The sequence below is a fragment of the Pelodiscus sinensis genome, chromosome 16, assembly GCF_052426305.1.
Source record: "Pelodiscus sinensis isolate ZL-2025 chromosome 16, ASM5242630v1, whole genome shotgun sequence".
NCBI classification, from domain to species: Eukaryota; Metazoa; Chordata; order Testudines; family Trionychidae; genus Pelodiscus; species Pelodiscus sinensis.
In genome coordinates this window covers 1,030,271-1,056,995 of record NC_143067.1, presented here as the reverse complement: position 1 = coordinate 1,056,995, position 26,725 = coordinate 1,030,271, and the positions used below count along the sequence as shown (strand labels likewise).

The 26,725-nt window shown below is 74.1% G+C and overlaps 1 protein-coding gene across 11 annotated transcripts; it reads left to right on the top strand.

Moving 5' to 3' along the window:
• Nucleotides 1–20: 20 nt before the first annotated feature.
• PDLIM7 (PDZ and LIM domain 7) lies at nucleotides 21–22,105 on the top strand. 11 transcript variants are annotated; one of them, XM_089769412.1, is made up of 14 exons: nucleotides 21–145; nucleotides 2,251–2,357; nucleotides 9,718–9,869; nucleotides 10,085–10,115; nucleotides 10,481–10,653; nucleotides 16,497–16,574; nucleotides 18,037–18,191; nucleotides 18,435–18,471; nucleotides 20,517–20,575; nucleotides 20,719–20,944; nucleotides 21,029–21,209; nucleotides 21,279–21,399; nucleotides 21,681–21,796; nucleotides 21,874–22,105. In XM_089769412.1, exons 2-14 carry the CDS (start codon nucleotides 2,262–2,264, stop codon nucleotides 21,958–21,960), a joined length of 1,512 nt encoding a protein of 503 aa, XP_089625538.1. In that variant the 5' UTR covers nucleotides 21–145; nucleotides 2,251–2,261; the 3' UTR covers nucleotides 21,961–22,105. The 11 variants fall into 11 exon arrangements, with proteins under 11 accessions (XP_089625538.1, XP_089625539.1, XP_089625540.1 ...); XM_089769413.1 differs by lacking the exon at nucleotides 21–145 and adding an exon at nucleotides 210–330; XM_089769403.1 differs by lacking the exon at nucleotides 21–145 and adding an exon at nucleotides 1,930–2,052.
• The last annotated feature ends 4,620 nt before the right edge of the window (nucleotides 22,106–26,725 follow it).

Sequence of the window (26,725 nt, the reverse complement as noted above, 5' to 3'; positions counted from 1 at the left end):
CACCAGGCCGAGCTGGTCTTGGTGAGGCTGCGCTGATTGGCTGAGCGGGCGCGATGGCCCCGCCCCGAGGCTATAGAAGAGACTGGCGGGAGGGGGCCGGCTCAGAGCGTGAGTCTGCCCCGCCCGGAGCCGGCGGCGCGTGCAGGTAACGGGGGGGGGGGGTCTGGCTCCAGCATCCGCGCCCCCCCCCCCCCCCCCCCCCCCCCCCCCCCCGCGGGCGGCTCCGGCCCGCTCGCCCCACGTGTGCTGCCCCCCCTGCAGGGCAGGGCCCCCCCCCGCCTCGTGCTCCTGGCCCGGGGGGGTTGAGCCCCCGCGCCCCGACCTGCCCAGGTGCGCGGCTGCCTGGAGGAAGTGGGCCCTGGAGTGGGGGGCAGGCGGGACCGGGGGGGGGAGAGGCGGGAGCGAGCGGGGGAGGGCAGGGCTGCATTGTCGGGGGGGGGCAGGGCTGCATTGTCGGGGGGGGGGGGGGCAGGGCTGCATTGTTGTGTGGGGGGGGCCAGGGCTGCATTGTCGGGGGGCGCAGGCGGGACCGAGTGGGGGGGGGGGCAGGCACCGGGGGGGGCAGGGCTGCATTGTCGGGGGGGGGGGGGCGGGGGGGGGCAGGGCTGCATTGTCGGGGGGGGCAGGCGGGACCGGGGGGGGGGGCAGGGCTGCATTGTCGGGGGGCGCAGGCGGGACCGAGTGGGGGGGGCAGGGCTGCATTGTCGGGGGGCGCAGGCGGGACCGAGTGGGGGGGGCAGGGCTGCATTGTCGGGGGGCGCAGGCGGGACCGAGTGGGGGGGGGCAGGGCTGCATTGTCGGGGGGCGCAGGCGGGACCGAGTGGGGGGGGCAGGGCTGCATTGTCGGGGGGCGCAGGCGGGACCGAGTGGGGGGGGCAGGGCTGCATTGTCGGGGGGGGGGGGCGCAGTGGGGGGGGGCAGGGCTGCATTGTCGGGGGGCGCAGGCGGGACCGAGTGGGGGGGGCAGGGCTACATTGTCGGGGGGCGCAGGCGGGACCGAGTGGGGGGGGCAGGGCTGCTGCATTGTCGGGGGGCGCAGGCGGGACCGAGTGGGGGGGGCAGGGCTGCAGTGGGGAGGGGGGGGGCAGGGCTGCATTGTCCGGGGGGCGCAGGCGGGACCGAGTGGGGGGGGCAGGGCTGCATTGTCCGGGGGGCGCAGGCGGGACCGAGTGGGGGGGGCAGGGCTGCATTGTCCGGGGGGCGCAGGCGGGACCGAGTGGGGGGGGCAGGGCTGCATTGTCCGGGGGGCGCAGGCGGGACCGAGTGGGGGGGGCAGGGCTGCATTGTCCGGGGGGCGCAGGCGGGACCGAGTGGGGGGGGCAGGGCTGCATTGTCCGGGGGGCGCAGGCGGGACCGAGTGGGGGGGGCAGGGCTGCATTGTCCGGGGGGCGCAGGCGGGACCGAGTGGGGGGGGCAGGGCTGCATTGTCCGGGGGGCGCAGGCGGGACCGAGTGGGGGGGCAGGGCTGCATTGTCCGGGGGGCGCAGGCGGGACCGAGTGGGGGGGGCAGGGCTGCATTGTCCGGGGGGCGCAGGCGGGACCGAGTGGGGGGGGCAGGGCTGCATTGTCCGGGGGGCGCAGGCGGGACCGAGTGGGGGGGGCAGGGCTGCATTGTCCGGGGGGCGCAGGCGGGACCGAGTGGGGGGGGCAGGGCTGCATTGTCGGGGGGCGCAGGCGGGACCGAGTGGGGGGGCAGGGCTGCTCTCAGGCTGGGGGCGGTTTCCATCTGGCTTTCCGGGCCAGCGCAGGGAATGTCTGACGCAGCAGCCCGCCCGCCCGCCCGGCCCTCCCCGCCCGGCCAAGAAGCCCAGGAATATGCCAGTGTCGTCTTACACGCCTTATATAGCCTGCAAGCTGCTGGAGAGCGTGGGGGAGGGCAGCCGGGGCGTGGCGCTAGGTTTGGGGGCAGAGTCCCCACTGCCTCCCTGCTGGCCTGGCACCAGTGCCCGTGGGGATGCGGGGCCCTGCCTGCAGCAGTGTGGGGAAGGCTGGCCGGGGGTTGGTCTTGCCAGCCACAGCTGGGTGGAGCCTGTCCCCAGTGTCCAGTGATGGGTGTGGAGCTGCCCTGCTGTCTCGGGGCGTCCCCTGGGGCAGGGGCCCTTGGGCTAAGTGCTGGGGAGGTTCTCCTGTCTGCTGGCTTGAGCTGGCCTGGCCTTGCCCTGGCGGAGTCGCTGGGGGCTCGGGGGATGGCACTGAGCCCTGGAGGCAGCGCCCTGTCCTGCTCCTAACGGCTGGTCTCCTTCCCTGCAGAGAGCAGCGCCATGGACTCCTATAAAGTGCAGCTGGACGGGCCAGCGCCCTGGGGCTTCAGGCTGCAGGGGGGCAAGGACTTCAACATGCCCCTCTCCATCTCCAGGGTAAGAACGGCAGCCACAGCCCCCGACCAGCTGTGCTGAGGCTCCGCCTCCCCTTCGAGCTGCTGGGCCCAGGCCGGATGCCCTGCAGAGCCCTGGTGGGGCAGGGGAAATAGGGGCCCGGGGAAGGCCCTTCTCCCCAGCCTCGTCCTGTCGGCCCGGGGCTGCTGTGGGGCTGGCGGTGACCCTGGAGCCGACCGGCTCGCTTTGGGCGTGAGGGTTGGAGGGTAAAACCCGCCTCGTGGGACGCCCGCCCTGGGCTCCCCCGGAGGCTCTGCCCGAAGAAAGCCCGTCGGCGCCGGGGCCTCTGGCGTTTGCAGGCACGGGCTCAGGTGGCTGCTTCTGACACTTGTCCCCTGCCGGGCTGCCCCAGTCCTGGGGGCAGGGCTTGCGGTAAGCGGCCGGGTCTGTTCCGACTCAGCTTCTTGCTGGGCACCTCCTCAGAGCCCCGCTGCCCCAAGTGCCTGGCTGGTTCTGAAAGGGCCCGGCCTGGGTCTGTCCCCTGCGGCGTTGGGGGCTGGCTCCGAGCTGTGTGCGTGGCTGCTGTGGCTGCACCGATGCCTTGGCTAGTGAGACCCCCAGGGCCGTGGCTCAGCGTGGGGGGCTGTAGCTGGAGGAAGCCTGTCGGGGTCCCTGTGCAGTAGCTGCTGGCCAGGAGCCCTGACCCACCCTGGTCTATTGGCCTGTGCTCCCCTGTGGCCCCTACAGCACCCAGCTCTGGGGGCCCAGGCCCGGGCCCAGGCCCGGGATTGCCTTATAAGCCCTGGAATGTGGCGCCTCTGTGCTGTTGGAGGCGGGAGCAGGCTGGGGTCTCTGCCTCTGGGCTGCCCAGCCCTGCGAGGGGCTAGTGGCACCACTTGCAGAGGCCGTCTCAGGCCAGGGGGGACCCGGGGGAGGAGCCGTGCTGGAGAGTCCGCCCTCTGCGGGGGGCAGCTGCAGGGACCTCCTTGGCCAGCGCCCGGCGGGGGGCAGCAGGAGCCTGGCATTCGGGGCGGTGCCCAGGCCTGGCTCTTGGGCATGGCCGAGGGGGCAGAGGCACACAGCCTGCTGGGCAGGGCAGGTAGAGGAGAGCTGGGGGCTGCAGTGTCTGCTCCCCATGTTCTTGCTGGAGCCCTGGCTGGCTCCCCCTTGCTCAGCTCTGCGCCCGCAGGCCCAGCGCTCCTCAGCTGATGACAGCCGCCCCCGTGCGCGGCGAGGTCCCTGCAGAGGCCTGGGGTGCTGGGGTGCCCCAGGGGCAGGGAAGCTGCAGGCGGGTGCTGATGGCCCAGCATTTGGGGACTGAGCAGTGTGTCCAGGAGGGCTGGAGGGCCAGGACTTGCCTGCAGAGGGGCTCCATGGGGCCTCACCCACAGCAGCGGGGGCTCTGGAGTGGGGCTGCTGCACCACAGTGGCTTGGGGCTTCCAGCTCTGCCTCGGGGGTGGCTGTTGCTCTGAGTGGAAGCTGAGGGCTTTCGGGGCGTCAGTGCCGGGGAGGACGGGGCAGGCCCTCGGCGGGGGTTGGGCTGTGCGGGGGAGGGGGCTGAGGGCTTTTGGGGCGTCGGTGCCGGGGAGGACGGGGCAGGCCCTGGGCGGGGGTTGGGCTGTGCGGGGGAGGGGGCTGAGGGCTTTCGGGGCGTCGGTGCCGGGGAGGACGGGGCAGGCCCTCGGCGGGGGCTGGGCTGTGCAGGGGGAGGGGGCTGAGGGCTTTCGGGGCGTCGGTGCCGGGGAGGACGGGGCAGGCCCTCGGCGGGGGCTGGGCTGTGCAGGGGGAGGGGGCTGAGGGCTTTCGGGGCGTCGGTGCCGGGGAGGACGGGGCAGGCCCTCGGCGGGGGCTGGGCTGTGCAGGGGGAGGGGGCTGAGGGCTTTCGGGGCGTCGGTGCCGGGGAGGACGGGGCAGGCCCTCGGCGGGGGCTGGGCTGTGCGGGGGAGGGGGCTGAGGGCTTTCGGGGCGTCGGTGCCGGGGAGGACGGGGCAGGCCCTCGGCGGGGGCTGGGCTGTGCGGGGGAGGGGGGCTGAGGGCTTTCGGGGCGTCGGTGCCGGGGAGGACGGGGCAGGCCCTCGGCGGGGGTTGGGCTGTGCTGGGGGAGGGGGCTGAGGGCTTTCGGGGCGTCGGTGCCGGGGAGGACGGGGCAGGCCCTCGGCGGGTGCTCGGCTGTGCTGGGGGAGGGGGGCTGAGGGCTTTCGGGGCGTCGGTGCCGGGGAGGACGGGGCAGGCCCTGGGCGGGGGCTGGGCTGTGCTGGGGGGGGGGCTGAGGGCTTTCGGGGTGCCGGGGAGGACGGGGCAGGCCCTCGGCGGGGGCTGGGCTGTGCGGGGGGAGGGGGCTGAGGGCTTTCGGGGCGTCGGTGCCGGGGAGGACGGGGCAGGCCCTCGGCGGGGGTTGGGCTGTGCTGGGGGAGGGGGCTGAGGGCTTTCGGGGCGTCGGTGCCAGGGAGGACGGGGCAGGCCCTCGGCGGGGGTTGGGCTGTGCGGGGGGAGGGGGGCTGAGGGCTTTCGGGGCGTCGGTGCCGGGGAGAACGGGGCAGGCCCTGGGCGGGGGCTGGGCTGGGCAGGGGGAGGGGGGCTGAGGGCTTTCGGGGCGTCGGTGCCGGGGAGGACGGGGCAGGCCCTCGGCGGGGGTTGGGCTGTGCGGGGGAGGGGAGCTGAGGGCTTTCGGGGCGTCAGTGCCGGGGAGGACGGGGCAGGCCCTGGGCGGGGGTTGGGCTGTGCAGGGGGAGGGGGCTGAGGGCTTTCGGGGCGTCGGTGCCGGGGAGGACGGGGCAGGCCCTCGGCGGGGGCTGGGCTGTGCGGGGGAGGGGGCTGAGGGCTTTCGGGGCGTCGGTGCCGGGGAGGACGGGGCAGGCCCTCGGCGGGGGTTGAGCTGTGCGGGGGGAGGGGGCTGAGGGCTTTCGGGGCGTCAGTGCCGGGGAGGACGGGGCAGGCCCTGGGTGGGGGCTGGGCTGTGCGGGGGAGGGGGCTGAGGGCTTTCGGGGCGTCGGTGCCGGGGAGGACGGGGCAGGCCCTCGGCGGGGGCTCGGCTGTGCTGGGGGAGGGGGGCTGAGGGCTTTCGGGGCGTCGCTGCCAGGGAGGACGGGGCAGGCCCTCGGCGGGGGCTGGGCTGTGCGGGGGGGAGGGGGCTGAGGGCTTTCGGGGCGTCGGTGCCGGGGAGGACGGGGCAGGCCCTCGGCGGGGGCTGGGCTGTGCGGGGGGGAGGGGGGGCTGAGGGCTTTCGGGTCGTCGGTGCCGGGGAGAACAGGGCAGGCCCTCGGCGGGGGTTGAGCTGTGCGGGGGGAGGGGGCTGAGGGCTTTCGGGGCGTCGGTGCCGGGGAGGACGGGGCAGGCCCTCGGCGGGGGCTGGGCTGTGCGGGGGGAGGGGGGCTGAGGGCTTTCGGGGCGTCGGTGCCAGGGAGGACGGGGCAGGCCCTCGGCGGGGGCTGGGCTGTGCGGGGGGAGGGGGCTGAGGGCTTTCGGGGCGTCGGTGCCGGGGAGGACGGGGCAGGCCCTCGGCGGGGGCTGGGCTGTGCAGGGGGAGGGGGCTGAGGGCTTTCGGGGTGCCGGGGAGGACGGGGCAGGCCCTCGGCGGGGGTTGGGCTGTGCGGGGGGAGGGGGCTGAGGGCTTTCGGGGCGTCGGTGCCGGGGAGGACGGGGCAGGCCCTGGGCGGGGGCTGGGCTGTGCAGGGGGAGGGGGCTGAGGGCTTTCGGGGCGTCGGTGCCGGGGAGGACGGGGCAGGCCCTCGGCGGGGGCTGGGCTGTGCGGGGGGAGGGGGGCTGAGGGCTTTCGGGGCGTCGGTGCCGGGGAGGACGGGGCAGGCCCTCGGCGGGGGCTCGGCTGTGCTGGGGGAGGGGGGCTGAGGGCTTTCGGGGCGTCGGTGCCAGGGAGGACGGGGCAGGCCCTCGGCGGGGGCTCGGCTGTGCTGGGGGAGGGGGGCTGAGGGCTTTCGGGGTGCCGGGGAGGACGGGGCAGGCCCTCGGCGGGGGTTGGGCTGTGCGGGGGAGGGGGGTGAGGGCTTTCGGGGCGTCGGTGCCGGGGAGGACGGGGCAGGCCCTGGGCGGGGGCTGGGCTGTGCAGGGGGAGGGGGCTGAGGGCTTTCGGGGCGTCGGTGCCGGGGAGGACGGGGCAGGCCCTGGGCGGGGGCTCGGCTGTGCGTGGGAGGGGGGCTGAGGGCTTTCGGGGCGTCGGTGCCGGGGAGGGCGGGGCAGGCCCTCGGCGGGGGCTCGGCTGTGCTGGGGGAGGGGGCTGAGGGCTTTCGGGGTGCCGGGGAGGGCATGAGGCCGTTAGGAGCAGGGCTTGGTGGGAGCAGGACCGCGCTGGCCCGAGGCTTGCGGGGTGAGAGACGGGAGCAGGTGGGGCTTGGGCCTGGGAGGCTCGGCTGTTCCTGGCGTCGGTGGGGCCTTGCAGGGGAGCTGCTGAGGTCAGGCCCAGGCAGGATAAAAATACGCCCTTGCTGTCATCAGGGCTGGTGGGCCAGGCTCTGGCGACAGCCCAGGAGGGGTGAGAATCCCTGGGGCCCCCAAGAGGACCGCTCAGTGCCTGCCCCATTGGTGTGGTGGGGGGCAGCCCCGGAGCCCACAGCCGCGCTGGGCATGGTGCCCTTGGCTAGTGCCGGGTGGGGCCTGTGTGTGTGTCTCCATGGGCTGCTGGGCAGTTCCGGCAGGGCTGGGCCGGTCCTGGCCTAGGCTCCGCGGGGCCGGGGCAGCCCCTGTGGGCCCTGACGAAGTGTTTGGCTGGGCGGCAGGGCAGGTTTTCTGGCTCTTGGGGTGCCAAGACCCGTGTCTGTGTGGGGCTCAGCTCCAGGCAATGCTTAGCCCTGAGCTGGGGCCGTGCTTGGCTCCAGACCAGCCTCCTCGAGCTGTGATCAGGGCATGCGGGGACACAAGGGCAGGGCGAGTGCGGATCCTGGCACTCCGCAGCTGGCAGGCAGGGCGCTGAAAGGCAGCAGGAAGTGGGGGGGGGGGGTGACTTCCAGGCTTTCCTGCCGCCTGGCCCTGCAAGCCAAGCTCCCACCGTGCCTTTCAGAGAGGCCCGCACATGTGCCCAACTGACCTGGCTTTCTGGGACCCAGGGGCCCACTCAGGCGTGTCCCCCCCGCTCTGTGCTGAGTGCACCGGCTACTGGTTCCGCTTCAGGGCAGGTCTGACCCAGGCCCTTCCTGCAGCTTGGCAGGCTGGGTCCTGACCCGGCTGGGAGCGAGGGAGGTGGTGCTGGGAGTGGGGGATGTGGGGCAGGGTGCTGGGAGCAGGGCAGAATGCTGGGGCAGGGTGCTGGGAGTGGGAGTGTGGGGGGGAGGTGCTGGGAGTGTGGGGGAGGTGCTGGGAGGCGGGGCGGGTGTGGGGGAGGGCGGGGCGGGGGTGGGGGGGGGGGCGGGGCGGGTGTGGGGGGAGGCGCTGGGGGCGGGGTGCTGGGGGTGGGGGGGGCGGGGCGGGTGTGGGGGGAGGCGCTGGGGCGGGGTGCTGGGGGGGCGGGGTGGGGTGGGGGGAGGGCTGGGGGGGGGGCGGGTGTGGGGGGGGCGGGGCGGGTGTGGGGGGAGGCGCTGGGGGGCTGGGGGGTGGGGTGCGGGGGGGTGGGGGGAGGCGGGGCTGGGGGGGGGTGGGGAGGGGGGCGCTGGGGCGGGGGCTGGGGGTGGGTGGGGTGGGGGGGGGGCGCTGGGGCGGGGTGGGGGGGGGCGCTGGGGCGGGGGGTGGGGGAGGCGGGGCGGGTGTGGGGAGGGGGGCGCTGGGGCCAGGTGGGTGTGGGGGGGGGGGCGCTGGGGCGGGGTGCTGGGGGGAGGCAGGGCGGGTGCGGGAGCAGGCCGAGGTCTCCCTGCCCCAGCCGGGGGCCTGCTTGCTGGGGAGGTCCCTGGCCCGCCCAGCAGGCACAGCCTAGGAAATACCTGCGCTCTGCAGCTCCGACCCGCGTAGCGGTTACTTGGCTGGTCGGGAGGCGCCGCTGAGGCGTTTCAAAGCGCCCGGGCCGGGGGGAGCCCCCGGCTGCAGGGAGCCAGGGGCCAGCGGGGAGCCCTTCCAAGTGCCCCCCCTTGCCCCCCGCGCCGCCCCCTCAGACCGGCAATGGGGGGAGCAGTCGACTCGCCCTTCGGCCGCAGCTTGTGCCACTCTGGCCCTGGGTCCCCAGCACGCTCTGCCCTGGGAGCCTGCGGCCGGCACCAGCCCCGCCTGCCCGGGCCCTGCCTGCAGGCTGAGGAAGGGAGAAGAGCTGGTCAGCGAGCCTCTAGAAGGAGCTTCCTCCCAGCCACACTGACCCCCTTGTTCCCAAGCCTCAGAGGCCTGGGCGCCTGGCGCTGGGGGGTGCTGCCCCTCTGGGCTCTGTGGGTGGCCAGGGCTCTCAGCCGGGGCACTGCCCTTGGGCCCTGTGCCTGTGGCTTGGTCTGAGCTCTCTGGGTCAGGGCATGGCCAACCCCTGTCCCATCCAGTCTCCCTCCTGTGCCCATGGAAGGGGAAGGGCTCCGGGCTCCCGACTCCCCTGGGCCGGAGGCTGTGCGCCGGCGGTTGCGGAGGCCGGGTTGTGCCCCAGGGGAGCGCCCGGCTCCGTGGGGCTGCTGGAGCTGGACTTGCTGCTTCCCGGGGAGGCAGGCCGGCTTGCACCCAGGACCCAGCCCCTCCGGCAGGAGCTGCTCCGCTGCCGGCAGGAGCTCCTGGAGGCCTTGTGCTCCTGTGGCCCCTGGCCCCCTGCTGGCAACGGGCTGGACTGCAGGGCAGAGCAGCCCAGCGGGGCTGTGGGGCCGGGCCTCGCCAGCGGCACTGTGCTCAGAGCAGCCCCGGAGAGCGCGGCTGCCTGCGTAGCTGAGTGTGCCGGGGACCCTGCGCCCCGCCCACGGCCAGAGGCGAGTGGAAGGGTTCTTGGTTCTCCGACACGGCGCAGCCCAGGGTGCACAGCCTAGACCTCTCGGGGGAAGGGCCTTCACCCCCTTCCTTGTCCAAAACAGCCTCACTCCCACAGCTCCCAGGCCCTCCACCTCCCTTCCTTCTTCTCTCCCGGGAAGAGCCTTGTTACCTGCTCAGCCGGGCCTGGGTGTCTGGGCCGATCCCCACGTGGGTGAGTCAAGCCACAGGGCCAGGAGAGAGCGCTGGGCTGCAAGGCAGGCAGACCCCCAGGTCACACCTTGGCAGACGGGCACCCGACACGGGCTAGGTCCCTCCAGCCCCAAAACATGGCCACTTCCAGGGCGGGAGAGACCTGGGTGCGGGCGCCCAGCCATGCTCCGGGAGCGTGGGACTGCAGCTGGGCGAGGCTGGCCCTGGAATCAGGTGACCCCAGGGGGTGGCTGAAGGCGGGACCCCGTGAAGCTGCGCCCCTGCCGCCCAGCATCCCATGCGGGTGCCTGGGCCGTTGGCCCAAGCCGCACGGCTCGCTGCCAGGGCAGGCTCTGGGGGGCCCTTGCCCCTTGTGACTGGCTCTGGCTCTGCCTGCAGCTGACGCCCGGGGGCAAGGCGGCCCAGGCCGGCGTGGCCGTGGGCGACTGGGTGCTGAGCATCGCCAGCGAGAACGCCAGCAGCATGACGCACATCGAGGCGCAGAACAAGATCCGTGCCTGCGGGGACCAGCTTTCCCTCAGCCTGAGCAGGTAACGCTGGGCCCTGCTCTGCGCTCGGCCCTCCCCGCCGGCCTGCTGCCAGCCTCCTGCCCCCGCCTCTGCCCTGTGCTGGCACAAGCCTGGGTTACCAGCCCCTCCGGGTCTCCCCTGCCCCAGGGCCCATGATGCTGGCTTGGATTGCAGGGGGCAGAGCTCAGTCTGGCCTGAGCACAGCATTGGCCTCAGCTCCCTCTCTTCTCCTGCAGAGTCCAGGGCCTCCCGGGCAAGCCGGCCAAGGTAGGTGGCTCTCCCCAGGGTGTGGGCGGGGCGCAGCTCTTGGAGGGCACCAGCTGCTGTGCTCCTGGCACACAGGCGCAGCTGTGGGCCAGGGCAGGTGCCCGTCACCCTGCCCCGGAACTTGGGGCCCTGGGGAGTGGGGTGTGCCTCCCGGTGCTGGGGCCAGGGCGTTGGTGCATGGCGTGGGCAGGCGGGTTACGTGTTTCAGCGGCCTGCCTGTGCCGCGCCCCGGCCCGGGGGCCTGCACAGGGCCACACGGCCGGGGGCTCCTGGGTGCCGGGCAGGGCCACTGCCAGCTGCTGTCACGGCTGCCGGGCTTCCTTGCATGCTGCCTGAGCCTCTGCTGTGTTTTGTCTCCTGCTCAGGATCCAGCCCTCTGCTCTCAGCCCCCGAAATATCACTTCGCTCCTAGCACCGCCCTCAACAAAACGGCACGGCCCTTCGGGGCCAGCCCCCCGGCCGGCGCGCTGCCTGGGCTGCTGCCGAAGCCTGTGACGTACACAGCCCCCGGGCCCGTCCGCCCCCCCCAGCACAATGGGTAGGTGGCACTGCAGGGCCCCCGCCCGCCCCCCCCAGCACAATGGGTAGGTGGCACTGCAGGGCCCCCGCCCGCCCCCCCCAGCACAATGGGTAGGTGGCACTGCAGGGCCCCCACCCGCCCCCCCCCCCCCCCCCCAGCACAATGGGTAGGTGGCACTGCAGGGCCCCCGCCCCCCCCAGCACAATGGGTAGGTGGCACTGCAGGGCCCCCGTCCGCCCCCCCAGCACAATGGGTAGGTGGCACTGCAGGGCCCCCGTCCGCCCCCCCAGCACAATGGGTAGGTGGCACTGCAGGGCCCCCGGCCACCCGCCCCCCCCCCAGCACAATGGGTAGGTGGCACTGCAGGGCCCCCGCCCGCCCCCCCCAGCACAATGGGTAGGTGGCACTGCAGGGCCCCCGCCCCCCCCCCCAGCACAATGGGTAGGTGGCACTGCAGGGCCCCCGCCCGCCCCCCCCAGCACAATGGGTAGGTGGCACTGCAGGGCCCCCGCCCGCCCCCCCCAGCACAATGGGTAGGTGGCACTGCAGGGCCCCCGCCCGCCCCCCCCCAGCACAATGGGTAGGTGGCACTGCAGGGCCCCCGTCCGCCCCCCCAGCACAATGGGTAGGTGGCACTGCAGGGCCCCCGCCCGCCCCCCCCAGCACAATGGGTAGGTGGCACTGCAGGGCCCCCGCCCGCCCCAGCACAATGGGTAGGTGGCACTGCAGGGCCCCCGCCCCCCCCAGCACAATGGGTAGGTGGCAAAGCAGGGCCCCCGCCCGCCCCCCCCAGCACAATGGGTAGGTGGCACTGCAGGGCCCCCGCCCGCCCCCCCAGCACAATGGGTAGGTGGCACTGCAGGGCCCCCGCCCGCCCCCCCAGCACAATGGGTAGGTGGCACTGCAGGGCCCCCGTCCGCCCCCCCAGCACAATGGGTAGGTGGCACTGCAGGGCCCCCGCCCCCCCCAGCACAATGGGTAGGTGGCACTGCAGGGCCCCCGGCCACCCGCCCCCCCCCCCCAGCACAATGGGTAGGTGGCACTGCAGGGCCCCCGCCCCCCCCAGCACAATGGGTAGGTGGCACTGCAGGGCCCCCGTCCGCCCCCCCAGCACAATGGGTAGGTGGCACTGCAGGGCCCCCGGCCACCCGCCCCCCCCCCCAGCACAATGGGTAGGTGGCACTGCAGGGCCCCCGTCCGCCCCCCCCCCCCCAGCACAATGGGTAGGTGGCACTGCAGGGCCCCCGCCCGCCCCCCCCAGCACAATGGGTAGGTGGCACTGCAGGGCCCCCGCCCGCCCCCCCCAGCACAATGGGTAGGTGGCACTGCAGGGCCCCCGTCCGCCCCCCCAGCACAATGGGTAGGTGGCACTGCAGGGCCCCCGTCCGCCCCCCCAGCACAATGGGTAGGTGGCACTGCAGGGCCCCCGCCCGCCCCCCCAGCACAATGGGTAGGTGGCACTGCAGGGCCCCCGTCCGCCCCCCCAGCACAATGGGTAGGTGGCACTGCAGGGCCCCCGTCCGCCCCCCCCAGCACAATGGGTAGGTGGCACTGCAGGGCCCCCGCCCGCCCCCCCAGCACAATGGGTAGGTGGCACTGCAGGGCCCCCGCCCGCCCCCCCCAGCACAATGGGTAGGTGGCACTGCAGGGCCCCCGCCCGCCCCCCCAGCACAATGGGTAGGTGGCACTGCAGGGCCCCCGCCCGCCCCCCCAGCACAATGGGTAGGTGGCACTGCAGGGCCCCAGCCCCCCCCCCAGCACAATGGGTAGGTGGCACTGCAGGGCCCCCGTCCGCCCCCCCAGCACAATGGGTAGGTGGCACTGCAGGGCCCCCGTCCGCCCCCCCAGCACAATGGGTAGGTGGCACTGCAGGGCCCCCGCCCCCCCAGCACAATGGGTAGGTGGCACTGCAGGGCCCCCGTCCGCCCCCCCAGCACAATGGGTAGGTGGCACTGCAGGGCCCCCGGCCACCCGCCCCCCCCCCAGCACGGTAGGTGGCACTGCAGGGCCGTTCCCCCCCCAGCACAATGGGTAGGTGGCACTGCAGGGCCGTTCCCCCCCCAGCACAGTAGGTAGGTGGCACTGCAGGGCCGTTCCCCCCCCAGCACAGTAGGTAGGTGGCACTGCAGGGCCGTTCCCCCCCCCAGCACAGTAGGTAGGTGGCACTGCAGGGCCGTTCCCCCCCCCCGCACACGGCGGGCTGCCCCCCTGCATGCTGGATGCCCCGCCGGAGCCGCTTGCACTCGCTGGTGTTGCAGTGACCCCTAGTGGCTGGTTCTGGCGTGGCACTGCAGAGAGCAGCAGGCCTAGTTCCCGCCCTGGCTCGCTGGCCTTGCCCTGACTGCTGGAGCCTGTGGGCTGGGAGATCAGGGCTCTGGCCACCCGGGCCTGTGCCAGCCTGGAGCCTTCCTGCCCGCTGGCCCTGGCCTGGCCGGGTGCCAGGGAGCAGTGGGGCTCCTGTGCCAGCACGGGGCTGTGTGCTGAGCAGGGCGCAGCAGGCTCACCCCCAAGCCTGGCTTGCGACCTGGGGCTCTCGCCTCCGCCCGGCCGGGGTCCTTTCCCATGCCCCCGGCGAGCCGCCTGGCCCTGCCCCACAGCCCCCGCCAGGCCTGCTCCGCAGGGGGTGTGCGCTGATCAGCTGCTGCCTGTCTGGGCTCCCTCTGTCCGCTCTGGAAGTGCCTGGTGGGTGCCGCGGGTCTAACCCTTCTCCCCTTCCTCTTCTCTTCTCCTCTCTTCTCCCCCACTCTGCAGGTGCAGGCCCTTGACAAGTCAGTAAGCCTTCTGCCTCCTTCCTGCCCCGCATGCCCCCCCCCGGGGTCACTGGCCTGGGGAGCACCCGCATCCCGTCCCCCCGGGGTCGCTGGCCTGGGGAGCACCCGCATCCCGTCCCCCCCGGGGTCGCTGGCCTGGGGAGCACCCGCATCCCGTCCCCCCGGGGTCGCTGGCCTGGGGAGCACCCGCATCCCGTCCCCCCCGGGGTCGCTGGCCTGGGGAGCACCCGCATCCCGTCCCCCCCGGGGTCGCTGGCCTGGGGAGCACCCGCATCCCGTCCCCCCCGGGGTCGCTGGCCTGGGGAGCACCCGCATCCCGTCCCCCCCGGGGTCGCTGGCCTGGGGAGCACCCGCATCCCGTCCCCCGCCGGGGTCGCTGGCCTGGGGAGCACCCGCATCCCGTCCCCGCCGGGGTCGCTGGCCTGGGGAGCACCCGCATCCCGTCCCCCCCGGGCTCGCTGGCCTGGGGAGCACCCGCATCCCGGCCCCCCCGGGGTCGCTGGCCTGGGGAGCACCCGCATCCCGTCCCCCCCGGGGTCGCTGGCCTGGGGAGCACCCGCATCCCGTCCCCGCCGGGGTCGCTGGCCTGGGGAGCACCCGCATCCCGTCCCCCCCGGGGTCGCTGGCCTGGGGAGCACCCGCATCCCGTCCCCCCCGGGGTCGCTGGCCTGGGGAGCACCCGCATCCCGTCCCCCCCGGGGTCGCTGGCCTGGGGAGCACCCGCATCCCGTCCCCCCCGGGGTCGCTGGCCTGGGGAGCACCCGCATCCCGTCCCCCCCGGGGTCGCTGGCCTGGGGAGCACCCGCATCCCGTCCCCCCCGGGGTCGCTGGCCTGGGGAGCACCCGCATCCCGTCCCCCCCGGGGTCGCTGGCCTGGGGAGCACCCGCATCCCGTCCCCGCCGGGGTCGCTGGCCTGGGGAGCACCCGCATCCCGTCCCCGCCGGGGTCGCTGGCCTGGGGAGCACCCGCATCCCGTCCCCCCCGGGGTCGCTGGCCTGGGGAGCACCCGCATCCCGTCCCCCCCGGGGTCGCTGGCCTGGGGAGCACCCGCATCCCGTCCCCGCCGGGGTCGCTGGCCTGGGGAGCACCCGCATCCCGTCCCCCCCGGGGTCGCTGGCCTGGGGAGCACCCGCATCCCGTCCCCCCCGGGGTCGCTGGCCTGGGGAGCACCCGCATCCCGTCCCCCCCGGGGTCGCTGGCCTGGGGAGCACCCGCATCCCGTCCCCCCCGGGGTCGCTGGCCTGGGGAGCACCCGCATCCCGTCCCCCCCGGGGTCGCTGGCCTGGGGAGCACCCGCATCCCGTCCCCCCCGGGGTCGCTGGCCTGGGGAGCACCCGCATCCTGTCCCCCCCGGGGTCGCTGGCCTGGGGAGCACCCGCATCCCGTCCCCCCCGGGGTCGCTGGCCTGGGGAGCACCCGCATCCCGTCCCCCCCGGGGTCGCTGGCCTGGGGAGCACCCGCATCCCCTCCCCTCCGGGGTCGCTGGCCTGGGGAGCACCCGCATCCCCTCCCCTCCGGGGTCGCTGGCCTGGGGAGCACCCGCATCCCCTCCCCTCCGGGGTCGCTGGCCTGGGGAGCACCCGCATCCCCTCCCCTCCGGGGTCGCTGGCCTGGGGAGCACCCACGTCCCCTTCCCCTCCCCCCCCCGGGGTCGCTGGCCTGGGGAGCACCCACGTCCCCTTCCCCTCCCCCCGGGGTCGCTGGCCTGGGGAGCACCCACGTCCCCTCCCCCTTCCCCCGGGGTCGCTGGCCTGGGGAGCACCCACGTCCCCTTCCCCTCCCCCCCCCGGGGTCGCTGGCCTGGGGAGCACCCACGTCCCCTTCCCCTCCCCCCCCCGGGGTCGCTGGCCTGGGGAGCACCCGCGTCCCCTCGCCTCCCCCCGGGGTCGCTGGCCTGGGGAGCACCCACGTCCCCTTCCCCTCCCCCCCCCCCGGGGTCGCTGGCCTGGGGAGCACCCACGTCCCCTTCCCCTCCCCCCCCGGGGTCGCTGGCCTGGGAGCACCCATGTCCCCTTCCCCTCCCCCCGGGGTCGCTGGCCTGGGGAGCACCCATGTCCCCTCCCCCTCCCCCCCGGGGTCGCTGGCCTGGGAGCACCCATGTCCCCTCCCCCTCCCCCCGGGGTCGCTGGCCTGGGGAGCACCCACGTCCCCTTCCCCTCCCCCCCCCGGGGTCGCTGGCCTGGGGAGCACCCGCGTCCCCTCCCCTCCCCCCCGGGGTCGCTGGCCTGGGGAGCACCCGCGTCCCCTTCCCCTCCCCCCCCGGGGTCGCTGGCCTGGGGAGCACCCGCGTCCCCTCCCCCCCCCCCCGGGGTCGCTGGCCTGGGGAGCACCCACGTCCCCTTCCCCTCCCCCCAGGGTCGCTGGCCTGGGGAGCACCCGCGTCTCCTTCCCCTCCCCCCCCCGGGGTCGCTGGCCTGGGGAGCACCCACGTCCCCTCCCCCCCCCCCCCGGGGTCGCTGGCCTGGGGAGCACCCACGTCCCCTTCCCCTCCCCCCCGGGGTCGCTGGCCTGGGGAGCACCCACGTCCCCTCCCCCCCCCCCCCGGGGTCGCTGGCCTGGGGAGCACCCACGTCCCCTCCCCCCCCCCCCCCCCGGGGTCGCTGGCCTGGGGAGCACCCGCGTTCCCCTCCCCCCCCCCCCGGGGTCGCTGGCCTGGGGAGCACCCGCGTCCCCTTCCCCTCCCCCCCCGGGGTCGCTGGCCTGGGGAGCACCCGCGTTCCCCTCCCCCTCAGTTGCTGTCCTGCTGCCTTGCTTTGTCCTTCCTCTGCGGGGGGAGGGGCAGGACCTGTGGGCTCTGCCCCGGAGGTGCCCAGGCAGGGCTCAGGCTGGCCATGGCCCCCTGTGGTGGGGAGGTTCCAGGCCCGGCTGCTCGTGGCGGATGCCAAGGTGCGTCCCAGCCCAGCTGCTGGCCTTGGCCTTGAGTGGGGCTTGGCGGGGCCTCCGGTGGCCTTGGACCCAGTCCCTGCGCAGCTGGGCCTCGCTGTGTCCCCTGCCCGGCCCGGTGGCTGCCCACAGTGGCCTTTGCTGGGCCTCTGGTCGCACGGGGCTGGGACTTCACCTGACTCTTGTCCCCTCTCTCCTGGCCCCAGAGCCGGTGGCAGCCCCAGCTCACTGGAGGGGAAGGCTCAGCCCCCTGGAGCCTTGGGCCGCCGCGACCTGGAGGATGAGTAAGGGGGGCTCCTGTCTCTGCCTTGGCGCGGCCCCAGAAAGGCGTTGGCGGGTGCCGGCCAGAAAGGATGCGCAGCTCCGTGTGGGGAGGGGCGTCTGTGCCTCAGCTCTGGGCGTGCGGCTCGTGCCGGGCGTGGGGTCCCGTGGGCCGGGGCGTCTCTGTGTCTCAGCTCTGGGCGTGCGGCTCGTGCTGGGCGTGGGGTCCCGTGGGGAGGGGTGTCTGTGCCTCAGCTCTGGGCGTGCGGCTCGTGCCGGGCGTGGGGTCCCGTGGGCCGGGGCGTCTCTGTGTCTCAGCTCTGGGCGTGCGGCTCGTGCCGGGCGTGGGGTCCCGTGGGCCGGGGCGTCTCTGTGTCTCAGCTCTGGGCGTGCGGCTCGTGCCGGGCGTGGGGTCCCGTGGGGCGGGGCGTCTCTGTGCCTCTGTTCTGGGCGTGCGGCTCGTGCCGGGCGCTGGGGCGTGGGGTCCCGTGGGGGGGTCTCTGTGCCTCCGTTCTGGGCGTGCGGCTCGTGCCGGGCGCTGGGGTGCGGGGTCCCGTGGGGGGGTCTCTGTGCCTCTGTTCTGGGCGTGCGGCTCGTGCCGGGCGCTGGGGCGTGGGGTCCCGTGGGGGCGTCTCTGTGCCTCTGTTCTGGGCGTGCGGCTCGTGCCGGGCGCTGGGGTGCGGGGTCCCGTGGGGGCGTCTCTGTGCCTCTGTTCTGGGCGTGCGGCTCGTGCCGGGCACTGGGGCGTGGGGTCCCGTGGGGGGGTCTCTGTGCCTCTGTTCTGGGCGTGCGGCTCGTGCCGGGCGCTGGGGTGCGGGGTCCCGTGGGGGCGTCTCTGTGCCTCTGTTCTGGGCGTGCGGCTCGTGCCGGGCACTGGGGCGTGGGGTCCCGTGGGGGGGTCTCTGTGCCTCTGTTCTGGGCGTGCGGCTCGTGCCGGGCGCTGGGGTGCGGGGTCCCGTGGGGGGTCTCTGTGCCTCTGTTCTGGGCGTGCGGCTCGTGCCGGGCGTGGGTGTGGGGTCCCGTGGGGGGGTCTGTGTCTCTGCTCTGGGCGTGGGGTCCCGTGGGGGGGTCTCTGTGCCTCTGTTCTGGGCGTGCGGCTCGTGCCGGGCGTGGGTGTGGGGTCCCGTGGGGGGGTCTGTGTCTCTGCTCTAGGCGTGGGGTCCCGTGGGGGGGTCTCTGTGCCTCTGTTCTGGGCGTGCGGCTCGTGCCGGGCGCTGGGGTGCGGGGTCCCGTGGGGGGGGTCTCTGTGTCTCTGTTCTGGGCGTGCGGCTCGTGCCGGGCGTGGGTGTGGGGTCCCGTGGGGGGGTCTCTGTGTCTCCGCTCTGGGCGTGGGGTCCCGTGGGGGGGTCTCTGTGCCTCCGTTCTGGGCGTGCGGCTCGTGCCGGGCGCTGCGCCCTGGGTGCGGGGTCCCGCTGGAGGGGTGGCTGGCAGGCCGGCAGGGAGTGTCCGTGTGCTGGCTGAGCGCCCTGCTCTTGTCTGGCACAGGCACTCTCTGCGGCTGCTGACCCCCGCAGCCGGCCTGCCCAGCGACGCCAGCAAAAAGCGGCTGATGGAGGATACGGAGGACTGGCAGCCTCGCACGGGCACCACCCAGTCCCGCTCCTTCCGCATCCTGGCCCAGCTGACGGGCACAGAGTTCAGTAAGTGCCCTCTGGGGCCTGGCCTGTGCGGGCTGCAGACTCGGGTGGGGTGGCCGGCAGGGGTGAGCTCCCAGCTGTGGGCCCAGAGCGCTCTCTCCTGGGCCCCCAGCCCAGGCACCGCTCGTGGGTCTGGCTGGAGTGGGGCAGGCCCGGCCCACGGGCTGCAGGGAGCCAGTTGCTGGGGGAGGGACGGTGCCTTTCGCCAGCCCCCCCTGACTCTGTCTCTTCTCTCCTGCTGCTCAGTGCAAGATCCAGACGATGAGCATGTTAGAAAGGCCAGGTAAGGGCTGTGGGCATGTGCTCCCGCCTGGGCGCCTGCCTCTCCTGGCCCCCCGGCACTGCCCCCCTCAGGCCTGCCGCAGGGGCTGGGGGAGGCCCCGGTGCTGCCCTCCCTGGCGGGTGGCATGGTGTGATCTGGCTGCTCTTTCTTGTCCTGACTTTGCTCATGGAGCCTCTGTCTTTCTGGCGCTAACCTCTGTCCCCCTCCCCCCTCCTCTGTCCCCCCCCTCCTCTGTCGTCCCCCCCCGGCGCTAACCTCTGTCCCCCTCCCCCCCCGCCCTCCCCCCTCCCCTCCCCCCCCCTCCTCTCTGGCGCTAACCTCTGTCCCCCTCCCCCCCCCTGTCCCCCCTCCTCTGTCCCCCCCCCCCCCCCCCCTCCTCTCTGTCCCCCCCCCTCTGGCGCTAACCTCTGTCCCCCTCCCCCCCGCCCTCTCCCCCCTTCCTGTCCCCCCCCCTCTGGCGCTAACCTCTGTCCCCCTCCCCCCTCCCTCTGTCCCCCCTCCCCCTCCTCTGTGGCCCCCCCCCCCCCCCCCGGCGCTAACCTCTGTCCCCCTCCCCCCCCTCTCCCCCTCCCCTCTGTCCCCCTCCCCCCTCTGCTCCCCTCCCTCTGTCCCCCCCCCCCTCCCCCCTCCTCTGTCCCCCTCCCCCCCCCCTCTCTCTCTGTCCCCCTCCCCCCCTCCTGTCCCCCTCCCCCCCCCTCTGGCGCTAACCTCTGTCCCCCCCCCCCCACTCCCCTCCTCTCTGTGCCCCCCCCCCCCGGCGCTAACCTCTGTCCCCCCGTCCCTCCTTCTCTCTGTTGCTAACCTTTCCCCCTCCTCTCTGCCCCCCCTTCCTCTCTGGCGCTAACTTGTCCCCTCCTCTCCCCCCTCCTCTCCTTCCTGCCTTCTCTCCTTTCAGAGAACAGTTTGTCACTGAGCTGCAGAGTCCCCGTTACACGTGCCTGCGCGACTGGCACCACCAGCGCTCCGCCGTCTCTCTGAACATCACGTCCTGAGCCGGCCCGGCCACGTCACACGCCCCGGGGCGGGGCGGGGAGGGCAGCCACCTTGCTGAGCCCTGCTCTCTGGGCGGGTGGGGCCTGTCAGCGCCAGGCCTGGCTCAGATCCCGTGTCCCCAGGGAGCCGGGGCGCTGCCCAGGCTGGTGTCAGGCTGGCACCCTGCAGGCTCGGCCCCTTGCCCAGCTGTGCCCTGGGCCTCCTGCTGCTGCCGCCTCGCTTTCCTGCACCAGACGGGGCCTTGGGCTGGGGGCTGGGGGGGAAGGCCCTGCCGTGGCCCAGCCGGGGGCGCAGGGCTCTGGTGCGAGGCTGCTGCGCCCAGGCCTGTCCTTGGGCCGTGCTGCGGCCCCGGCTGCCGTGAGCCGCCTGGCCTGGGCGCTGGCTCCGCTCACTCAGCTGCGTGCTGGACCCTGCTGTAGCCAAATAAAGTTCTGTTCTTGCAGCTGGCTCCTAGTGGTCATTGGTGCCCGAGGGGCGGGCGGCCTGGGGCCTGTGTGGTGCCCTCAGGGGCCTGCAGCCCAGTACCACCCTCTGCCAGCTCTGGGGCTGGGCAGCAGTTGGGGGAACCTCCTGCTTTGTGTTGACCAGGCCTGGCCGGCCTCATAGGCCGCTGAGTGGGGCTGAGGCCCCGGGCTCCTGGCCTTTCCATGCCTGGTCTGTGCTGCCTTCGGTCCTCATGGGGCTGCGCCCACCTACCCCGGCTCCAGGGCTGGCCTCTGGGCTGGCTGGAGAGGCCCTGGGAGAAAGGGGAGCGCTGGCAGCACGCCCGCTCCCGGCTGTGGGCTCTGGCTGGAGCGGGGTGCCTGGGGCCAGGGCGCTGGCAGACCTGCCTACACTGGGGGCAGGGCCTGATGGGTAGAGCAGTGGGGGTGCTGCAGCCTCCTCCCTGATGGATGCGGTTGGGTGCCCGGGGGCAGGACTCAGCGGGGGTCCAGCGCTGCCAGTCCAGGTCAGTGACTAGCCACACCAGCCACTAGGGGTGCTGCTGCGCCAGGCTGGAGGGTGGGAGGGTGCTGGCCAGCTGGCAAGTGGATTAATTGGTTGTTCTGTAGCCAGGTGTCTGGGCTGGACCCTGCCTCAGTGGCAGCGCTGACCGAGGAGCCTGATCACGGTAAGCCGGCGGTGCTGGGCATGGGGCCCAGCTTCCTGCTGTGGGGCGGAGCGGGGCCTTGGTGGGTGCCTGGAGCCGGGCTCTGCCCTGGGCTAGCTGGGCTCTGCGGGTCTGTCACCTGGGAATCCCTCTGGGGCTTGCAGGCCCAGCAGCTGCCCCGGCCCTGGCCAGCCGCCCCCCCTGGGCTGTGGATCCGTCCTTTGCGGAGCGCTACCCCCCCGGAAAGAGCAGCACGGTGCTGAGCAAGCACAGCCAGCCAGCCCTGCCCACGCCCGTGCAGAGCCGCAGCTCCATCCTGCAGGCCGCGCAGCAGGCCCCCGAGGGCACCGGCAAGACCCCCCTCTGCTACCAGTGCAACAAGGTCATCCGGTGAGTGGAGGGGCCTGGCCCCCTGCCGGGGGTGGGGCGTGCCCCCTGCCGCCGGCCTGGCTGACTCTGCCCGCCCTGCCCTAGGGGACGCTACCTGGTGGCCCTGGGCCGGTACTACCACCCCGAGGAGTTCACCTGCTGCCAGTGCAGGAAGGTGCTGGACGAGGCGGGGTTCCTGGAGGAGAAGGGCTCCGTCTTCTGCCCCCCGTGCCACGGCCTGCGCTATGCCCCCAGCTGCGCCAAGTGCAAGAAGAAGATTGGTGGGGTGAGTGCATGAGGCTGCCCCCCCCCCCCCCCCGGCCCGGCGCCGGCTCACGGGCTCTTCCTGTCCCAGGAGATCATGCACGCACTCAAGATGACGTGGCACGTGCCCTGCTTCACCTGCGCCGCCTGCCGGACCCCCATCCGCAACCGGGCCTTCTACATGGAGGAGGGACAGCCCTACTGCGAGCAAGGTAGGCGCCTGGCGCTGCTGGCAAGCGGTCCCCCTTCGCCTGGCCTGGCCTCCCCGGTTGCCATGGCAACGGGAGTGCAATACCTCCATCAGAGCGGAGTGCTGCACAGCATCCTGGGAAACGGGGTCCCCCTCCTGCAGGCAGGGCTTGTGGGCACTGGGGGGCTTTCGGGGTGGCAGGGAAGGGGCCGCCAGCTCTCGGGGCCCCTGTGGCCCCGCCTGGGAGGGCAGGGGCCGGGGGCAGGTGCCCGACACGAAGCCCCTCTCCTGTGCTCTCCCCAGACTACGAGAAGATGTTTGGCACCAAATGCCGTGGCTGTGACTTCAAGATCGACGCGGGGGACCGGTTCCTGGAGGCCCTGGGGTTCAGCTGGCATGACACCTGCTTCGTCTGCGCGGTGAGCGGCGCGGTGCCCCTCGGGCCCTGCCTCGGCTGGGGGGCGCTCTGCCTGCTGATGTCCTGCTCTCTCCACAGATCTGCCAGGTCAGCCTGGAGGGGAAGACCTTCTACTCCAAGAAGGACAAGCCGCTGTGCAAGAGCCATGCCTTCTCCCACGTGTGAGGGGCGCTGCTGCTCCCGCACCTGCCCCCTGCCCTCCACAGGCCCAGCTGAGCCTGCTGCTCCCTGGCCCCTCGGGTCTGTTCTGTGCCTCTGGTCTCAGCTGGGCCTGCTCACCTGTCTCCTCCCTCTACCCACAGGCAGCTGAGCCGGCCATGGCGCGGGGCTGGGCCTGCCCCATGCTCTGCCCAGGCCCTGGGCTGCCAGTGGGGTCTGCCCCAGCGCTGAAAGGGATGGACCCTGCTGGTCGCCTAGGCTACTTGGAACAGCCCTGCACGCCCCCCCCCCCCCCCCCCAGGAGCCCACATTTCCCCTTGCCTGGGCCAGCCTCCTCCTGGCCCTGGTGTGTGCCGCGGCCTAGCCATGCTGTGCCCTTCCTGGCTGGGCCGGGCCATGTGCAGCCAGTCACCCGAGGCCTGCAAATCCTCACCCGGCCGTGCTGCAGGGCGCGCTCTGCTCTCTCATGGCTGGGGGCTGGGCAGCGCCCACGGCCCATGCTCTCACCAGCTTGGAGCCCCAGGGTGAGCTACTCTCCCAAGCACAGCCTTGGTGTGCCGGGAGGGGGCCGGGCCTGGCCTTGCCACCCTCCCTGCAGTGCCTGAATAAACATTGTTCTGGAAAGTGGCTGGGCCTGTGGTTATTGCAGGGCCTTTGGGCCTCACTCCTTTCAAAGCCCTTCCCCCACCCCCGCTGCTGCCTTGAGCCGGGCAGCCCCCCTGGCCTGTGGCTGCTGCAGGGAGAGCAGCTGTGTGGCCCAGCTGCTGCAGCACTAGCAGGACCAGAGCGTGTCCCCTGGGCATGGCCAAGTCACCCTGCTCCAGGGGGCTGTCGGAGGTGCCTAGGGCAGGGAGCTACAGCCCAAGGGGGGGCTGGGAGCACTAAAGGAGCTGGGGGCCTCCTTGAGACTGGGCCACTGGTGCCGATGGCTCCAGCTCCTGCTGGCGGAGGGTCGGACAAAGGGGCCAGGCCAAAGCCGCCCTTTGCTGTGCAATAAGGCACCAGCCCATGCGGCTGGTTCTGAGGCAGCTTGGGCCTGATTCGCACGCCTGGGGGAGCGACTGGGCCTGCCCCTGCCAGGCCGTGTGCGGGAGGGGAGGGGCGTGAGCGCGCTGGCCCGGCGTGCGTGCTGAGCGCTGATGCGACGCTCTAGTGTGCGGCAGACGCGGCTGCTGGACCGAACGCCCCTTGCCGGGGGCCTGGAGGAGGCTGCCGCTCGAGCTGTGAGCGGAGGAGGCGGCAGGGGGCAGCCGCTTCTAAGGGGAGCTGGTGACTGCAGGGGTGCGGGCTGGGCCCTGCTGCTGAGGTGCCAGGCCGCACCAGGGTCACGCACTGGCCCGTGGAACTCAGTGCTTGGGCAGGAAAGGGAGCTCCTTAGCTGGGCCTTGCTCTGTGTGATGCTGGGGGTGAGAGCGGAGTGGGCAGTGCTGCCCCCGGCTGCGGGGGCTCCTGCCCCACGAGAGGGGCCAGCAGAGGGCTGTGATGGAGCAGGGTGCCAGGGCTGTGACGGTGCCTTGCTAATATCAGGCCGTGTGGCTGGGAGGAGGGTCTAGAAAAGGAGCTTCTGGCTCAGCGGACAGGCAGGGTCTCCAATGCTGCTGGCCAATTAGCCTGTGGAACTCATTGCCACAGGATGCCACTGTGAGCCTCTGGAGAGGGGCTGGCTGTGAGCATGGCTAACAGGAGTGCGGTGACGGCCGAGGGGCTGGGCTTAAACCACCTGTGTGCTGGTAGAGGGGATGCCACGGGGTCGGGTTACTGCTGGTTCTTGCACCACCCTCTGAAAGAAGTGGCAGAGCCTGGGCTGGAGCCCATGTGCTGGTTCCTGGGGGCCTGAGCAGCCCAGGGCTGTGAAGGGGGGCTGCCACAAAGGCCCAGGATTTGCCCCCCCCCTTGCCACTTCTGCTATGAAGCAGCCAGCCCCTCAGTGCACCCAGCGCGGGGACCGTCCTGGTCGCCTGCCAGGGCCCCACCCTCTGGGGCCCAGCCTCTCTAGCTCCAAGCAGGCTGCAAGGCAGCAACCGGGTCTGGCTGTGGGCTGTGCCGAGGCGGCTTCCCCCTTTTCCCCGCTCCCCGGGGCTGGGCTCCCCGCACAAAGAGCCAGAGCAGCCAGCACGTTGCGGAGAGGGGGGCTGGGCAGGAGGCGGGGCTGGGGCTCTGCCCAGTGCCGCTGCCTTGCGAGAACAAAGCCCCCGGCGCTGAGCTCGCAGCAGCATCGTGCAGGGCATCTGGGGAGGGGCTGGGCCTGGTGCCCGGCCCCTGGAAGAAGGGGGCTGAGCTCCTCCCCTTTGGGCCAGGAAGGGCATCAGCACTGACCGCAGGGCTGTGCCTGGAGCTTGCGGGAAGCTGTGATTCGAGGGGCAGAGCACCCCCTACTGAGCCACCCTGCTCCCTGCAGCGCCACGCCCCAGTTCTGCCCGTGAGCCTGCTGGTGCCTCCTCGAGGTCCCAGCTGTGCCAGCGTCTCTCCGGGCTGGGGGCACTGCCGGGAGCGGGCGCGTGGGACAGGAGGGTGCCTGGGAAGGGGATGCGGCAGGCGGCTCTCGCTGCCTGCAGCTGGGGCAGGGCCCCGTGGGTTGTGCACCCAGACAGCAGAGCCAGGGAAGGCTAGTGCTTGGCAGGAGGCCCCAGGCTATAGCCAGGAGCTGGTGGGCACGGCCTGCTGCCTGTGGGCTTGAGGGGGATCCCAGGGCTGCTGTTTGCAGGGCTGAGGGCTGGGGCACGGCCCATGGCAGCCTTGTAGCAAGCAGCGTCTCCCACCTACAGGCTCTGGCCTTTCCCTGGGACACTGGGCAGGGGTGACGGGAGATGGGGCAGTGCCCAGGCCCCTCTGCGCTTCCTGCATCAGTGATGAAGTTCAAATGCCTGCTTGCGCTCCGCCAAGTGTGGCTGCAGATTAACCCCCCCCCCCCCGCCTGGGGAGGCCACAGCAGGGTCCGTGGCACGGTACCATGGCAGAGACCAGCCAGGGAGCCCCGCGAGGCGGAGGTGGGCCAGAGCAGTGCTGCCGAAGGAGATGACGGAAGTGGCATGTTGGCACCTACCACGCAAGGTGCCGTGGCAGCCGCCCTTGCTGCATGGGGGCAGGGAGCTGGCCCCGATCAAAGCAGCAGCTGGACCCACGCCACACATGGGGCCTGCCCGCTCTCTGGCTGCAGGAGGAGCAGCGCCACTCAGCCCCCTGCCCAGGGAGGGGAGAGGGCCTGGGGGTTGTGCCACACAATAGGGCAGCAGAGTGCAGATTAGAATGGCAGTGCATGGGGCAGAGGGGCACTGGGCAGGGCCCTGGGGCTTTGTGGATATTTAGGGGGAGCGGGAGAGTGCCCAGGGTGCTAAGTGCCCCCCTGGCTCTGCTTGTCCGGGCTGGCACCTGGGGAGGTGTGTCTGGCCGGGGCAGGGACCTCCAGCTGGCATCCTTGGAGGTTGGAGCCGCTGTGGGTACCCGGGGGGGATGGGCAGGGGGTGGTCAGTCACTGGGGAGGGGGGGCGCTGTGGGTACCCGGGGGATGGGCAGGGGGCGGGCGGTCACTGGGGAGGGGGGGCGCTGTGGGTACCCTAGGGGGGGCAGGGGGTGGTCAGTCACTGGGGAGGGGGGGCGCTGTGGGTACCCGGGGGGATGGGCAGGGGGCGGGCGGTCACTGGGGTCCGGGGGCCTGGCGGGGCGGGGGGCGCTGTGGGTACCCAGGGGGGGGATGGGCAGGAGGCGGGCGGTCACTGGGGTCCGGGGGCCTGGCGGGGCGGGGGGCGCTGTGGGTACCCGGGGGGGGGGATGGGCAGGGGGCGGGCGGTCACTGAGGTCCGGGGGCCTGGCGGGGCGGGGGGCGCTGTGGGTACCCGGGGGGGGGGATGGATGGGCAGGGGGCGTACGGTCACTGGGATCCGGGGGGGGGAGCCTGGCGGGGCGGGGGGCGCTGTGGGTACCCGGGGGATGGGCAGGGGGCGGGCGGTCACAGGGGTCCGGGGGCCTGGCGGGGCGGGGGGCGCTGTGGGTACCCGGGGGGGGGATGGGCAGGGGGCGGGCGGTCACTGGGGTCCGGGGGCCTGGCGGGGCGGGGGGCGCTGTGGGTACCCGGGGGGGGGGATGGGCAGGGGGCGGGCGGTCACTGGGGTCCGGGGGCCTGGCGGGGCGGGGGGCGCTGTGGGTACCCGGGGGGGGGGAATGGGCAGGGGGCGGGCGGTCACTGGGGTCCGGGGGCCTGGCGGGGCGGGGGGCGCTGCGGGTACCCGGGGGGGGGGGGATGGGCAGGGGGCGGGCGGTCACTGGGGTCCGGGGGCCTGGCGGGGCGGGGGGCGCTGTGGGTACCCGGGGGGGGGGGATGGATGGGCAGGGGGCGGGCGGTCACTGGGGTCCGGGGGCCTGGCGGGGCGGGGGGCGCTGTGGGTACCCGGGGGGGGGGGGAATGGGCAGGGGGCGGGCGGTCACTGGGGTCCGGGGGCCTGGCGGGGCGGGGGGCGCTGTGGGTACCCGGGGGGGGGGGGGCGGGGGATGGGCAGGGGGCGGGCGGTCACTGGGGTCCGGGGGCCTGGCGAGGCGGGGGGCGCTGCGGGTACCCGGGGGGGGGATGGGCAGGGGGCGGGCGGTCACTGGGGTCCGGGGGCCTGGCGGGGCGGGGGGCGCTGTGGGTACCCGGGGGGGGGGATGGATGGGCAGGGGGCGGGCGGTCACTGGGGTCCGGGGGCCTGGCGGGGCGGGGGGCGCTGCGGGTACCCGGGGGGGGGGGATGGATGGGCAGGGGGCGGGCGGTCACTGGGGTCCGGGGGCCTGGCGGGGC

Bases quoted from the DNA above. Each gene is read 5' to 3' on its own strand.
- PDLIM7 (XM_089769403.1), top strand. The intron at 9,870-10,084 runs GTAACGCTGGGC...CTTCTCCTGCAG, and splicing joins CTTTCCCTCAGCCTGAGCAG to AGTCCAGGGCCTCCCGGGCA. The intron at 21,210-21,278 runs GTGAGTGCATGA...TTCCTGTCCCAG, and splicing joins GCAAGAAGAAGATTGGTGGG to GAGATCATGCACGCACTCAA.